We start from the raw sequence: 16,529 nt of genomic DNA on the forward strand, positions 1-16,529 counted from the left end.
GATCTGCTCCCAGCTTAAATGAAATGCTAATCTTTAGCCCCTTTTTGCCACCTTTCCCGCAGCTCCCTGCCTTGGCATATGGTTGAGCTATCTCGGAATGCCAGGGAAGCCTTCCAGGCTGAGGCTCTGTGAGACTCGAGTCCCTAAAAGTGAAATTAGCACTGTTAAAGAGAACTTGGATTCGGACTCATTTCTGTCCCACCATGAATTTAATTGCATGTGTGGTGTGTGTTTAATGAAAAGTGGAAAACCTATGCGTGTGCATACGAGTGTGTGCGCGTCCAAATGTGTGTGCGCGTCCGAGTGTGTGCACGCGTGTGTGTGTGTGTGTGTGTGTGTGTGTGTGTGTGTGTGTGTGTGTGTGTGTGTGTGTGTGCGCGCTCGCGTTCGTGTGCATGTGTGTTGATTTGCCTTTATAAATATTAATGTAAAACATGCTGACCTTAATTTTGAGTATTTCTGCTGGCACATCTGCAGAGATACAGCGGGACATCAGTTCATGGTGCACTCCATTATGCAGATGACTTCCACACAAATGGATGGATGGATGGATGCATGGATAGATGGATGAATGGATGGATGGATGGATGGATGGATGGATGGATGGATGGATGGATGGATGGATAATTTATCACTTCATATAAAAATTTTCATACACAGTTTTGTAGACTGAGTTTTGCTTCAGTAAAAGAGGTCCCCTTGCCTTTTTCTGGCCTAAGGCAAATCTCCACAATCCAACACAACAGCAAAGGCATTCTGCACAATGATAGTCACTGTATAGCGCTGAACGCAAAGGAGCTTGGTGTGAAGAAACTTTCCCGACACCCCCGCTGCAAGCCTGCATGCAACTGAACGGTGGAGGAGAACATCCTCCACAATGTCAAACCTAATTGTATGTTTATATCAGTCTCAGATGAATTACTGTTTGTTTGCAGCCTCACAAATACCTAATAGTGTGAATTTACTTGTATGCATACTAACACAGTTTGGTTTGTTTGTTTTTGCTATGGGAGTAAAGATTTCATTCCCAACGTCTTCATGTGCCATATGTCACCCAGTGCTCTCGGAGCAAGAGATTACCCTTAAGAGTGGCCCTGCACCTTCTACCTGTGTGTGTGTGTGTATGTGTGTGTTATTTTCAGATAAATTGGATGAAATGTACATGTCTCACCGATTTATTCTCGATACACTCTGAAAGTACCCAAGGTCCATTTAAGATAATCATCATTAATTTGCGTTTGGTTTAAAGAGATTTAACATTTAGTAAAATACTTCACCTGTTACACAGTCACACCTTCCAGCTGACTAATTTTGCAGAATTTAAAGTCAAACAAGCAAACTGGTTTATTCATTTGCAAATATGATTTTTTGCAAAAACATTTTGTGAACTCTGGCCATTGATTCTATTCAGCTAGATAACATCTACTGTTCAGCTAGATAACATCTACTATTCAGCTAGATAACATCTATTTGTTCAGACAACTCAAGAGAGGAAAATCACAAACAGCAGTTGCTATGAAAGTCTTGCAGTTTTTGAAATTTGAAAATAAAAAAGGAAAATGCATACCTCCGCTATCTCTGTACGCAACGATATGTTTGGAGCTGGTGAAGTGTTCCAGGGCACCGATGTGCGTCACTGACTAGAAATAATGAACACTACTCAGTTTATTCTGTTCACTCTGCTCGGTTTATTCTGTTCTGCTAGTTTAGAGCAGATGTCCATTTAAGCGTACTCTAAACCTACCGTGTGTGGTAACTTCTGAAACCTAACTACAGACACTGCATTATATAGAAATAGGCATTCACTCATTTGAATCAAAATTGAAATTGTCAACTTGTCACAACTTATTTTTCGCACTTGATATCATATTTCAGCCCCTTTGAATGTAAGTGTTCTGCCCCGGCGTGCTCAGTGCAGATTTATAGACCGTATCATACCTGTGCGCGGCAGCTGTCCGTTGGGTATTTGTGTGAAATTCCAAAGCGTGCGTCTGTGGGTTTCCGTGCAGGTGCCAAGGAGGTGAATGCCAGCGGCAAGACGTTCACGGTGCGAAGCTCCCTGCAGCTGCAGGTGGACAGAAACGATGATGGTGTGGCCTACACGTGCCGCGTGGACCACGTGGCCCTGCCCACCAGCCCACAGCAGGCCACTGAGGTGCTGGAGGTGCACTGTGAGTACCGCCCCTCTGGGCGTCAGGCGTGCCCGCCCCCTCGCTCCTGAGCCACACTCCCCCGACACTGCTCCTGAAGAGCAGGCCTGCGGAGTTCAGTTCCAGCCCACCACACTTACTTGCTGGATGCGCAATTATTCCAACATGGCTGGCTAGCTGTTTTTTGCATAATACATACACAACATAAAGACTTGCTGCATTGCCAGCTTAGGATGTCTGAGGCTTGCTAAGGCGGCGGCGTGATGGCGTGGCCGGCTAAACCCGCGTCTCCCTCTCGACCCCCCTGCAGACGCCCCTCGTGTGGAGATCCGGCATTCCCAAGCCCTCCCACAGGAAGGGCAGTTCCTGAAACTGGAGTGTGTGTCGAAAGGAAACCCTTCGTAAGTCCTTCACGCCATACCCACAAACCCCCGCATGCGCTCGGTCAGGGCAGGAGAGCACCCCCCGCTTGGCTGCACTCATCCTTGCTCTCCACGAGTCTTATGGATCTGCACACTCAAGCGTTCCCTGCGATTTATAACACATTGATCCCATATTAGTTTCCCGCATGCTGTAATCTGAGTCAAACACTCCGCAGTTCAAACACAGTCATATATGATCCTTTCTTTCTAGTTCTTTTCTCTTGTCTCATGTTATTTTTACTCAAAATATTCATTCAAATTCACATTCTGCATGCCTTTGTCATTATTGACTAATAATTAAGGCTGATAATAGCTTGTACGTTGGAGGGTAATTTACCCTGATTATCCAAAATCAATCACTGCCAAAATAGCTGGAAGATCTGACACAGAGTTTTTCACTTTGTGTGTGTGTGTGTGTGTGTGTGTGTGTGTGTGTGTGTGTGTGTGTGTGTGCTGGTAAACGCAATGCAGGCCAGACCCAGTGCTGTGGACCAAAGATGGGGGTGAGCTGCCAGATCTGGACCGCGTGATCGTCGAGGGCAGAGATCTCACTTTCACGTCCTTAAACAAAACAGACAACGGCACCTACCGCTGCGAAGCCAGCAACCACCTGGGCACCAACCACGCCGAGTATGTGCTCTTCGTATACGGTGAGTGCGGGGAGTAGTGGAGCATGATCGCAGTCCAAACAAAGAACACCTGGCCGAGGCGCTCAGAGAACGCACCAGCTGCTATGCTGCCCTGCCACTTTAAGAGTCCCCTCCTCACATGTGCACGTCAAAGACGTCGCTCTGGTTTCATCAGTATCGCTTTAAGATTTAATCATTTTCCCTTTTTGAAATCGATCGCCAAGTGACCTTGGCCTACAATACTTGACGCGAAAGCGAGATCAATGAAAGGTCAGTGAGATATCATTCTGAAAAAAACCAATTAAAACTTTTCAAAATATTGATGGCCTGTCTAGACTGATGTGGTTAAAGAGATCACAACTCAGTGGGCACAGACAGAGCACACTAAAGTCCTGCACACACAGAGCACTCTACAAGCCTTGCACACACAGAGCACACTAAAGTCCTGCACACACAGAGCACTCTACAAGCCTTGCACACACAGAGCCCTCTAAAGGCCTTCACACACAAAGCACTCTACAAGCCTTGCACACACAGAGCACTCTAAAGGCCTTCACACACAAAGCACTCTACAAGCCTTGCACACACAGAGCACTCTACAAGCCTTGCACACACAGAGCACTCTAAAGGCCTTCACACACAAAGCACTCTACAAGCCTTGCACACACAGAGCACTCTAAAGGCCTTCACACACAAAGCACTCCACAAGCCTTGCACACACAGAGCACTCTAAAGGCCTTCACACACAAAGCACTCTACAAGACTTGCACACACAGAGCACTCTAAAGGCCTTCACACACAAAGCACTCCACAAGCCTTGCACACACAGAGCACTCTAAAGGCCTTCACACACAAAGCACTCTACAAGCCTTGCACACACAGAGCACTCTAAAGGCCTTCACACACAAAGCACTCTACAAGTCTTGCACACACAGAGCACTCTAAAGGCCTTCACACACAGAGCACTCTACAAGCCTTGCACACACAGAGCACTCTAAAGGCCTTCACACACAGAGCACTCTACAAGCCTTGCACACACAGAGCACTCTAAAGGCCTTCACACACAAAGCACTCCACAAGCCTTGCACACACAGAGCACTCTAAAGGCCTTCACACACAGACCACTCTACAAGCCTTGCACACACAGAGCACTCTAAAGGCCTTCACACACAAAGCACTCTACAAGCCTTGTACACACAGAGCACTCTAAAGGCCTTCACACACAAAGCACTCCACAAGCCTTGCACACACAGAGCACTCTAAAGGCCTTCACACACAAAGCACTCCACAAGCCTTGCACACACAGAGCACTCTAAAGGCCTTCACACACAAAGCACTCCACAAGCCTTGCACACACAGAGCACTCTAAAGGCCTTCACACACAAAGCACTCCACAAGCCTTGCACACACAGAGCACTCTAAAGGCCTTCACACACAAAGCACTCCACAAGCCTTGCACACACAGAGCACTCTAAAGGCCTTCACACACAAAGCACTCCACAAGCCTTGCACACACAGAGCACTCTAAAGGCCTTCACACACAAAGCACTCCACAAGCCTTGCACACACAGAGCACTCTAAAGGCCTTCACACACAAAGCACTCTACAAGCCTTGCACACACAGAGCACTCTAAAGGCCTTCACACACAGAGCACTCTACAAGCCTTGCACACACAGAGCACTCTAAAGGCCTTCGCACACAAAGCACTCTACAAGCCTTGCACACACAGAGCACTCTAAAGGCCTTCGCACACAAAGCACTCCACAAGCCTTGCACACACAGAGCACTCTAAAGGCCTTCGCACACAGAGCACTCTACAAGCCTTGCACACACAGAGCACTCTAAAGGCCTTCACACACAAAGCACTCTACAAGCCTTGCACACACAGAGCACTCTAAAGGCCTTCGCACACAAAGCACTCCACAAGCCTTGCACACACAGAGCACTCTAAAGGCCTTCGCACACAGAGCACTCTACAAGCCTTGCACACACAGAGCACTCTAAAGGCCTTCACACACAGAGCACTCTACAAGTCTTGCACACACAGAGCACTCTAAAGGCCTTCACACACAGAGCACTCTACAAGCCTTGCACACACAGAGCACTCTAAAGGCCTTCACACACAGAGCACTCTACAAGCCTTGCACACACAGAGCACTCTAAAGGCCTTCACACACAAAGCACTCCACAAGCCTTGCACACACAGAGCACTCTAAAGGCCTTCACACACAAAGCACTCTACAAGCCTTGCACACACAGAGCACTCTAAAGGCCTTCACACACAAAGCACTCTACAAGCCTTGCACACACAGAGCACTCTAAAGGCCTTCACACACAAAGCACTCCACAAGCCTTGCACACACAGAGCACTCTAAAGGCCTTCACACACAAAGCACTCCACAAGCCTTGCACACACAGAGCACTCTAAAGGCCTTCACACACAAAGCACTCCACAAGCCTTGCACACACAGAGCACTCTAAAGGCCTTCACACACAAAGCACTCCACAAGCCTTGCACACACAGAGCACTCTAAAGGCCTTCACACACAAAGCACTCCACAAGCCTTGCACACACAGAGCACTCTAAAGGCCTTCACACACAAAGCACTCCACAAGCCTTGCACACACAGAGCACTCTAAAGGCCTTCACACACAAAGCACTCCACAAGCCTTGCACACACAGAGCACTCTAAAGGCCTTCACACACAAAGCACTCCACAAGCCTTGCACACACAGAGCACTCTAAAGGCCTTCACACACAGAGCACTCTACAAGCCTTGCACACACAGAGCACTCTAAAGGCCTTCGCACACAAAGCACTCTACAAGCCTTGCACACACAGAGCACTCTAAAGGCCTTCGCACACAAAGCACTCCACAAGCCTTGCACACACAGAGCACTCTAAAGGCCTTCGCACACAGAGCACTCTACAAGCCTTGCACACACAGAGCACTCTAAAGGCCTTCACACACAAAGCACTCTACAAGCCTTGCACACACAGAGCACTCTAAAGGCCTTCACACACAGAGCACTCCACAAGCCTTGCACACACAGAGCACTCTAAAGGCCTTCACACACAGAGCACTCCACAAGCCTTGCACACACAGAGCACTCTAAAGGCCTTCACACACAAAGCACTCCACAAGCCTTGCACACACAGAGCACTCTAAAGGCCTTCACACACAAAGCACTCCACAAGCCTTGCACACACAGAGCACTCTAAAGGCCTTCACACACAGAGCACTCCACAAGCCTTGCACACACAGAGCACTCTAAAGGCCTTCACACACAGAGCACTCCACAAGCCTTGCACACACAGAGCACTCTAAAGGCCTTCACACACAGAGCACTCTACAAGCCTTGCACACACAGAGCACTCTAAAGGCCTTGCACACACAGAGCACTCTACAAGCCTTGCACACACAGAGCACTCTAAAGGCCTTCACACACAGAGCACTCTACAAGCCTTGCACACACAGAGCACTCTAAAGGCCTTCACACACAGAGCACTCTACAAGCCTTGCACACACAGAGCACTCTAAAGGCCTTCACACACAGAGCACTCCACAAGCCTTGCACACACAGAGCACTCTAAAGGCCTTCACACACAGAGCACTCCACAAGCCTTGCACACACAGAGCCCTCTAAAGGCCTTCACACACAGAGCACTCTAAAGGCCTTCACACACAGAGCACTCTAAAGGCCTTCACACACAGAGCACTCTAAAGGCCTTCACACACAGAGCACTCTAAAGGCCTTCACACACAGAGCACTCTAAAGGCCTTCACACACAGAGCACTCTACAAGCCTTGCACACACAGAGCACTCTAAAGGCCTTCACACACAGAGCACTCTAAAGGCCTTCACACACAGAGCACTCTAAAGGCCTTCACACACAGAGCACTCTACAAGCCTTGCACACACAGAGCACTCTAAAGGCCTTGCACACACAGAGCACTCTACAAGCCTTGCACACACAAAGCACTCTAAAGGCCTTCACACACAGAGCACTCTACAAGCCTTGCACACACAGAGCACTCTAAAGGCCTTCACACACAGAGCACTCTACAAGCCTTGCACTTGCATCAGCAGCTCCTGCTCTAGATATCCCCTTGGTGCTTGGAGACAAACATTCCACAACAATCTTTCATTCCGAACAGCAGTACAGTTTTGTGCCATCTGTTTGGAGCCATCCTTGGCCATCTTGGATCTCTACAATCTTCACTCCTTATCTGCTGTGAATGGAGCATGAAGCTCTCACCAGCCTGTTAGTTCACTCCTGCTCCTCCTTCCCACACACACACACACACACATACACACACACACACACACACACACACACACACACACACACACATGCACCGGCGAGGGTCTAGGGCAGGCCTAATGAGCACGTGGAGTGTGGCGTAGATGTCGAGGCTGGCGGATGGTGGAAATGTCAGGCCTCTGTGAGGACAACCAAAGCTCTTAATGATGTTGACGCTCCAGAGCTGACAACTTCCTGCAGGAATAAAGAGGTAATTGGATGTCGCAAACATAGAGCACCTTGTCTGGATTCATTACTGTCCTTTCAACTGGCACAACAAGTTTCCAGCTACCTTTTGTCAAGGATTAGCACTCAGACTAGTGCTGTACAAGGGCTCGCAACATTCACATGGCTGCGTGCCTTTGTGTGCCACCTCAGGACGCATGCTCGGCAGTGAGAGCAACAGTCTGTAACACCCTTGCATTCCATCGTTAAACGTGAACTATGAAATCTTCTTATTGCTTTTTTCTAAAATAGTTTATGATAACTTTGATGTCACTCTGAGCGACGTCCTTTTTTTCCGGTCTCACGTTTCTCAGTTATGACTGGGCAGAAACTGTGCAGCCTATGCTGCTTTATTTGTGGTGTACTGCAACTTTAAAAGCAATGGAAACAGGTTTGGTTAGGGAACAGGTTTGGTTTGTCTTAAAGACAGAAGGTTTCTCCAGCTCTTTGGGCCTTCATGTGTGCCCACCCCATGCTATGTCCACCAGCTAGGCAACGTGTGGCATGTGGGCACCCCGGTTCTTCTGTTAAAGAACCAGAATGGCCCAGTTCAAGAAGCCGTGCCGTGGTGATTTGGCACTAATCCTCACTGGCTCTGGCATTGCTTTGCTCATGAATTTTTAAACAGGGAAATAGCAGAGTGCCCCGGACTGGATCTTGTCTGGATCTTGTAAAAATTTTACTAGTTTTGCCATGCCAAAGCATGGACCTTACCATGTCAATGGTCTTACCATGTCAATCAGTATATGGGACCAAAAGCTACATCTGGGTGAGATTGTTTTGTGCACTTTTTAGTGGCATTTTATCCACCTGGCACTAAAGTTGTCACCCATAATAATGGTGCATTTGCCTGGGACTTGCACCATCCAGCTATCATGGTTTGTGAAATATTTACAGTAACATTTCTATATAGTGTTCTTTTTCAGTTATTTCCAAGTGTCAGATTTATAGTCCTGAGGTTATACCAGTCAACTGGAATAACTTATATAGTGTTCATGAACGTGTTGTCTTTTTAATTAATGTTAGTTCCTGAATAATATTTGCATCATATATTTTGTTTATCATTTATTTGCATTTGCTATTTTGCATTAATCCCATATTCCATTTTAATTTGCATGATGTACTCAGTAGGAAGTGCTGTATATGCTCCATTGCTGTCTTGATGTGGGTTTGTTTTTTGTTCCCTGTTGTTGTTTTGTCTTTGTCCATCCATGTTTGTTTGTTTGCACGGGTGTGTCCCATTGACCAGACGCCCCAACCACGCCCTCTCCATCCACAACTCCTCCCCCTGTAGCCTCACTCCCAGTCACCACAGTTCCCTTAAACTCCAAGCACTCCGCCCCTGCAGTGACCGGTCAGAGAGGTACAGTAAGCCCACCACCCTTCCTCATACTCCTCTTCTTCACACGCACGCACCTCTAACTCTTCCTCTCGCCGTCCCTCACTGATTCCCCTTCTCTCTCTTCCTGTACGACCTGTTCTCATCAGCCCACTGCTCACATGTAACTCCAAGTGTGATACGACATGTTACGGCACATTCCGATGCATCCCTACAGTGTTGGAGGCCTCAAAGAGGAGGCCTCTTTGCGCTGACCAGAGCCGGGCTGCTCCCTGTGTGACTCCATCCCGCGCTCGATCCACCAGGGCTGTCCTCCCGCCACCCGTGTGCTTAGCTCACACCCAGGTGCTTCATTTGACTGTGACGGGATCCACTCGGAAGCCGCGGCACCGTGTGAGAAGCTAATCCCAAAGCCAGCTCACTTCACTCTACTTACCAGGCTTCAGCAGGCCTCCGAGAAGCTGCTATATATAGACGACATGATTTATAACGTGTAACAGGCATAACGCGTCCCCCCCACGGCCTCCGTGTAAGGTCTTTTGAAAGTCTTCACATTTATTGCCTCACACAGGACACCCAGCGCAGCGTGCAGAATGGCATCCACCTGACCCTGAACCTCCGCACGGTCGGCAGCCGCCTTGCATCAGACACTCACCGCAGTTACACCCAGCTCCCCCTGTTGCATCATTCCGGCTTTTCCGGTTCGGCCCCGCGGGAAAAAAGCTTTTCTCGGGCACTGCGCAGAACTAGATCCGCTCCCTCACGGAGCACCGCTCCCCCGGCCTGCATCGCACAGCACATCCTCCCGTCTCCTGTGGCATGGAGGCCCCATGTGCGGCAACAGCGCCCGCTCTCCATGATGCATCAGACGGCCATCCCGGTGCCTGCGATCAGTGGGTGGTTTTCAGCAGCAGGCAGCCGGCCTTAATGAGCGTAATAACTCTTCAGCACAGAAGCGCGGGGCCCGGTCGATGTCATCGGAGTGGCTCCCCGTCCCCGTTAAACCTGCCAAGTGCATTTTTATGGCTTGCAAATTAGCCGTGACCTTATGAAGCTGAAAGGTTGAATAAAGCAGTCGGGTTCCAGGGAATTTTTAAAATATTTACGGCTCACTTTTCATAATCAGTGCGCGCGTCCGCCCTTTCGCGCAGACCCCCACGTTGTTATCGTTGCGCCGAGGCACTTCCACCGGCACTGTGATTGGTCATGCCTTTTGTCTCGAGATGGGCAGGCAAGAACGTGGCAATCCATCTTGTTCAGGGAGGGTTTGGTTTGGGTTCATTAGCCAACTGGAATAATAGGACAGAAAATGTGTGAGGAAAACAAAACAGAATCCAGAGGCTGTTTAATTGCCACAGAACTTTTTCGAGTTGTCAAACTCAGGCCAGTTATCGCCTCGTGTTGTTATTGTGCTAGAAGACATAACTGAGGAGGAACTTTTGAAATTGCACTGCTAGTCACTTTTATGTATTCGCAGAGCATATGTAATAGCAGAATGACAATTCAAATCTCACACGACGCTTAAGTAACAGTATTTATAGCCTTTGTTAAACCGTCTCCAGTCTCCCAATGGGGCTCTTGTGGGCCATTTGGAAGCAAATTTGTGTTTGTGCATCGAGCAGACATTCAGCGAGTGCACAGCGTGTCCACGCCGCAGGGGGCATGACGGGCCGGCTGCCTGGCAGCTGTGGGCTGGTTGCGGCCTCGCTCGTGGGCTCCCGGCTCATCAGGACATCAGTACACAGAGGAATCCTCCGAGCGCCTTTTGCATGCTCCACTGCGCCCTTCTCAGTGGCGGCAGGCGCGGCAGGTCATCTCGGTGAGCTTCTGTTGATCCAATTAGGGATTTACATGACCCGCTCTGATTTTGCTGAGCCATCCCTGGATCTCGGGCAGGCACTTTACAAATACATGCACTGCCAACTGACAAGACACCAATGCAGACCGTGTGTGTTGGGGGGAGGGCTGCCAAGCTTGGGCTTCACCCAATGGATTTCCATGACATTCCTCAGAGAGAACACACGTCTTCCTAAAGGAAAGTATGAGGTCAGACAACTCCAGGACTGTCTTTGAAAGTGTAATATTTCTCTCCTCAGGAATTAAGAATCCTCGTCGGTGGACTTTCTAGTGGTATTGATTTAGCTCTGGTCCTCCAGCGTTCCTAAGTGAAGAACAGAAGAAAATGCAGTCGGGGGAAAGAATTACCCCTCTGAGTTTTGCACCAAAGGACAGCAGCAAAAACAGCTTTGTTTGAACGGGATAAGTCAAAGTTTGCAATGGTGTCTCTCCAGGGCTGGCCAAATATTGAGACAGCTTTGCTAAGTGGTTGCCATGCTAAGTGGTTGCCCTGCCCTCTGTTCCAAGTGCGCTGGAGCAGCAGTGGGGAATTCAAATGGAACACAGAGGTCTTTACTAAGTCATGCGGCGTAGTTATTGATGATCTATCACATTAAGTCACATCACTCCAGGAATTATAGCTACAGTTTAAATTAAGGCAAGAGCCCCAAAACAGAGAGAAATCGTTCAAATCCACTGCCAAATTGCAAATAACAGTCTGTCCAATCGTTATGTTTTAATGGTAGTAGACACTTTAAATAATTCTCTGGACTAAACCCATGTGCTCACTTTATTTTACAGTGCTGAGCATGTTTAGCTCACTTTAGGATGTGATGATCTAAGACTCTGGACGGTCATTCCACCAGCCTGGCCCTGACCATTACAATAGCCTGTATTCTAGTGCAGTGGTCGGGTGGCCAGCGTCTGCGTATTGGCCTTTTGGAGTAAAATTGTTCAGCCTCTCATCAGACCAGACACACTTTTTTTTAAGCCACAATTAAAAGTTGTAATTTGTTTTGAAAATCTAATTAAACCACTCGGGCCGCCAGCACGGTCCCTTGTGCACACAGTCAGTTTAAAGTCAGCTCTAGAGAGTCTCTAACATGTAAATCATCTCACTGCTAGTGTACAGTTCAGCTTCATGACAGCATGCTGCTTTGTGTGTGTGTGTGTGTGTGTGTGTGTGTGTGTGTGTGTGTGTGTGTGTTTCTCTCTCTATGTCTCTTTTAATCTCCCTCTCTCTTTTTTGGGTGGGTGAGGTGAGCAGATGTGGAGAGTATATGAACTGGGTTCATTCAAATGTAAATTCCCTCTTTCGCCCATGCAGGAGGCTGCCGGCGCACCAGTAGAATCTCCCAGGTCCTTTCCATCCTGGCTGCCCCTCAACTGTGCCCATTACTTACAAATTGTGAACATTTATGCAAAAAGAGGCCATAATTAACATATTAATCCGTCAAATCAGTCCACAAACCTCGTGGCTCATTCCTCCCAACCCAACCCTGCTTCTCCCGTGCGTTCCGTGACATTTTGCACACAGCTGATTGGCGCCCCTTCCGGGCCTGGCATGGGGGACTGGGTGTGTCCACACGCAGTCTAAAACACCGAGGCCTAAGGCTGCTGAGCTAATACATGCCGTCCTTCAGACGGCGCGCCAACATACCGTCATATCTGTGCTCCGGGAAGGCAGCCAGGCTGGCAGAAAAAGCAGATGACAGGTAGAAGCGTGGAGCAGCACAACAAGGCACTTAAGAGCCCTGCAGTTCCCTATTGATCTGGGGCAAAGGGCTCGCGATTCACATAGCTATTCTGAAGGAAATCTGTGCAATGGTCCTTGGGAAAAAGAAAAAAGAAAAAAAGCTTCGATTTTTTTTTTTTTTTTTTTTTGCTTAAACCTCATAGATTTCTTGCGCATCTTCTACAGCTATAAAAAATAACTGTGACCTTTTCTGGGCAGTCTCGAATGCAGAGATGGTGATACAACGATCTAAAGACAATCTTAAGCCATGCAACACGACCGTGCAACACAATCGAGCGCTGGCTTCACGTGCACTCTCCAGTGCCTTGGCACTGGTGTTACACTCCATACTGTTAAACTACTGCATTTTATGTCCTTACAGATAGAACCTTAATGTCCAGCTGAGTTCATAATTAAATTCAAATGAGCTCACACTTAAACCCATAACGTAGCTAATAAGTTGGTCTTTCCATTCCACTGCAGTTGCCAATTGCTTGTTAATTTGTTTAGTCACTGATGCCGCGGTATACCATTCAGATGGAAAATGGCTAATGGGATGGTCCTGTTTACATATTCATCAGACAGCCCGTGCAATATTTCATACACGGTGCAGCAACTATATTGCAAAGGTCATGTTTCATTTGACTTTTTCATTGACTTTTAAACAGTGTCAAGATGGTGTTTTGACTAGACATTACTTGTAATTCTCATGGTTAGCCAACCATGTACCCTGTACCCTTGAATCACGTAACACATCATTGGTCATATGAATGAGAGGGTGTGTTGAAGTGCACACGTTCATCAGGGGAGGCTTACGGTTTGTGTCCCCCTGAACGCCTTCATTGTGCTTTAAAGATGAAGCTCCGTGGCTCAGTGCTCCCTCCCGGAGCCGCTCGCCTGAGGAAAGAAGAGCAGTGGGGCGTTCACGTGCGCGGCGCTTCCCTGCCTTTGTGTGTTTCTCACCGCAGCCCTTAAGTGCATTCATCCCAGTACCTCTAAGATTATGGTGGCGGTAATCCTACACAGCGGCAACCCTGCTCCTGAGAACTACAGTGTGCCATTAATATTCATGCGTACGTCAAATTCTTCTCACAAGGAGAGGAAAATGGCAGCTGGAGTTATTCTAAGGAGAAAGGCGCGTTCGCGCCTGCGTTTGTCGTCTCTTCTGAGAAAAAACGCCGGGAGAACCACCGTGACAGCACGGGTTGCATGGGTCAAGCCTCGGCTCACTCTCCGCACTCGGTGAGACTCAGCTGCCGGGTTCGGTACCGAACCTCTTCCAGGTCACACTGCAGATGAATAATCAGTGACCGAGTGCCACAGTTTGACTTCTTAAATACACAGGCGTCGCGCGAGGACAGGGGCACTGAACAATGCCATTATAAATATTGAAAGAGGAATTTGCGCACAGCGCCCCGATATTAAATCACCATTGAGAGAGGGCCTTCACCGGCCTTATTAAAAGATAATGTGCTCCGGAATGCATCGCTGACCTACTCTTTGCGGCCGCGACAAATCCACCATGCGGCCTACGGCGGAGAGCTCTGATTAGTTTAACCAGTCAGACAGAGACAGACAGGGCGCTGTGAGAGGTGGAGATTCACATATTAAACTGGCATATTTCCCACTGTAATAGCCCGTTCGCCCCTAAACAGAGCGGAGCATAATGAAATGCCCTGCATCGCCCGTATCAATCTCCTTGGCTGTAGAAATTAGCTTTCATATCGTTATCATCTGCCAGGGCCACAAAGAGTTTGCCGTGTCAATAGGCTTGCCCCGGGAAGGCTCTCATCACGGCGGCCTCATTGGCCGCTGATATAAATAGAGCGAGCGCTGTAGATATCCAATTAGGACGGGGCTGGAGCTGACACACTCGGGGCTGCCCGGCCCCCACGCTCGGCTGCTATTGAGATATCACAGTGGAGCACGGGGAAGTGGAATGCCTTGAAAGCAGCTGTAAGTGTGCCCTCGTGAAGATGTATGCTATCTGGCGTGAGACAGCGGCTCTAATGAATCACGCTCGTTGTAACAACAGAGAGGGCTTTTTCTTTAGGTAAACAAGGCAAACAACTTCCCTCTGAGAGTGTAGGAGCAGGATTGTTGGAGAGAGGGAGAGAGAGAGAGAGATAGACGACCTAAACTAATGCGGCTACGTCCGTGAATTTTCCAAATTGCATGTGTTCTTAATAACCCCCCACTGCGATAATCGTCCCTCTCATAACCAACCCTCATTCCTTGCCATCACCATTGTTCATGGGCCACCGAGCTGAATTTTTGCAGCTGTTATAAGTTGCGTGCTGGGATTAACATTGGGGTACATGTTTTGTACAGCCTTCACCACTGACCCAGCAAAGGGTGAGGAGATGAACAGCAGGCACTGTAACTTTTTTTTTTTCATTAGCCTGTGAATATTTGGAGGTGTTTAGAGCACACTCTGGTGCCGCATGCATGAGTGTTTGTGGCTAGGAGTGTCTGTGCACATGTACTGTTAGTCAGGGGCGTGTGAACTCCGACTTGACAGGGTAAGGAAATCCTGCATTCGATATTCCGTGTAGTGGGAGCTTCCAGTCTCCAGCCTTCACCGCGCTTCCAAAGATGGTCAGACCTCCTGGAGAGCCCATGTGAGGGCCTGCAGTGGCCACCCTCTCTCGTGGGAATTTAGGCTGCATAGCTGGAGGCAAAGACTTGGTCCTGTAGTGTCAGTGTGCTGGGAATGATGGGAGAGATCAACTACTGGAGAGTTTTCCCCTTGTATTTACCCACTTAAATATTCATACTTTTATATCCTGACTTTTGTTTTGTGTGCTTAGAATATTGCTCCTTAGGGGATCCTAAATAATTCACTGTCTCCGGCTGTTTGTGTTTCAATTTCCTTTTTCTAAAATGCCCACTTTGAATATTCTCATATTCTCATTGCCATTTAGACTGGTAGTGTTCTTGGGAAATAATATACTCTGCAGGGAAACATGAAATGACACCTTTTTGAAGTTCTTTGTCTGTTTGCCCCTCTCTCTCTCTCCCTCTCTCTCTCCATCTCTCTCTCTCTCTCCCTCTCTCTCCCTCTCTCTCTCTCCATCTCTCTCTCTCTCCCTCTCTCTCTCCATCTCTTTTTCTCTCTCTCTCTCTCTCTCTCTCTCTCTCTCCAGATCCTAATGCCCTGGGACCACATGGCCCAGACCATGCTCTGATTGGTGGAGTTGTAGCTGTTGTTGTTTTTGTTACTCTGTGCTTAATCATCGTGCTGGGCCGTTATCTAGCCAGGCATAAAGGTAAACTACCACATTACTGTCCTTTCAACCTGCAAAAATCATTCAGGCTCTATACCAGGGTGTATATTCACTTTAGCCAAAGGGTTTGTCTCAGGCAGACTGTTGCATCACTTTAAAACTGGGTCTCATTTGTCTTGGACTATGACAGGCACATACCTGACCAATGAGGCCAAAGGAGCGGACGACGCCCCCGACGCTGACACGGCCATCATCAACGCCGATGGCAACCACGCACATGCAGAGGAGAAGAAGGAATACTTCATTTAAACCGCACTCCACTCCTCTCCACTCTCTCTCTCTCTCTCTCTCTTTCTCTCTCTCTTTCTCTCCCCCTCTCTCTCCCTCTCTCCCCCTCTCTCGCTCCCGCTCTCTCATTCTTGCTCTCTGATCCCTCCCTCCCAGCTCCGTGTAGGAACCTCGCCTGGCGGCAGCAGAACCTCACTCATTTCTTCACATCCTTTCGTTCTTTGTGCTTTTCATTTACATTCCTCCGCTTGCTGGTTTTTTGAGGTTTTTTTTCTCTTTTGGGGTTTTTGTTTGTTTGTTTGTTTGTTGGTTGGTTTGTTTGTTTGTTTGTTTTAAATTAACTCACCCTGAATTTTACTTGCCACTTTTTT

The 16,529-nt window shown here is 48.3% G+C and overlaps 1 protein-coding gene across 7 annotated transcripts in view; it reads left to right on the forward strand.

The window, feature by feature from the left end:
- cadm2a (cell adhesion molecule 2a) overlaps positions 1-16,374 on the forward strand; it is a 216,308-nt gene extending 199,934 nt beyond the window's left edge. For 6 of the 7 annotated variants that reach the window (XM_027024754.3, XM_081702517.1, XM_027024755.3 and 3 more), the window contains 6 exons: positions 2,010-2,171; positions 2,461-2,551; positions 3,044-3,222; positions 8,983-9,096; positions 15,790-15,912; positions 16,061-16,374. In XM_027024754.3, coding sequence (XP_026880555.1) covers positions 2,010-2,171; positions 2,461-2,551; positions 3,044-3,222; positions 8,983-9,096; positions 15,790-15,912; positions 16,061-16,179 — 788 coding nt within the window. In that variant the 3' untranslated portion in view covers positions 16,180-16,374. The remainder of the gene's footprint in view (positions 1-2,009; positions 2,172-2,460; positions 2,552-3,043; positions 3,223-8,982; positions 9,097-15,789; positions 15,913-16,060) is intronic. The other variant, XM_027024756.3, reaches the window with a different exon arrangement.
- Positions 16,375-16,529: the final 155 nt, after the last annotated feature.

This window comes from Electrophorus electricus, chromosome 19, assembly GCF_041902795.1.
Source record: "Electrophorus electricus isolate QZ-2024a chromosome 19, ASM4190279v1, whole genome shotgun sequence".
Classification (NCBI taxonomy): Eukaryota; Metazoa; Chordata; class Actinopteri; order Gymnotiformes; family Gymnotidae; genus Electrophorus; species Electrophorus electricus.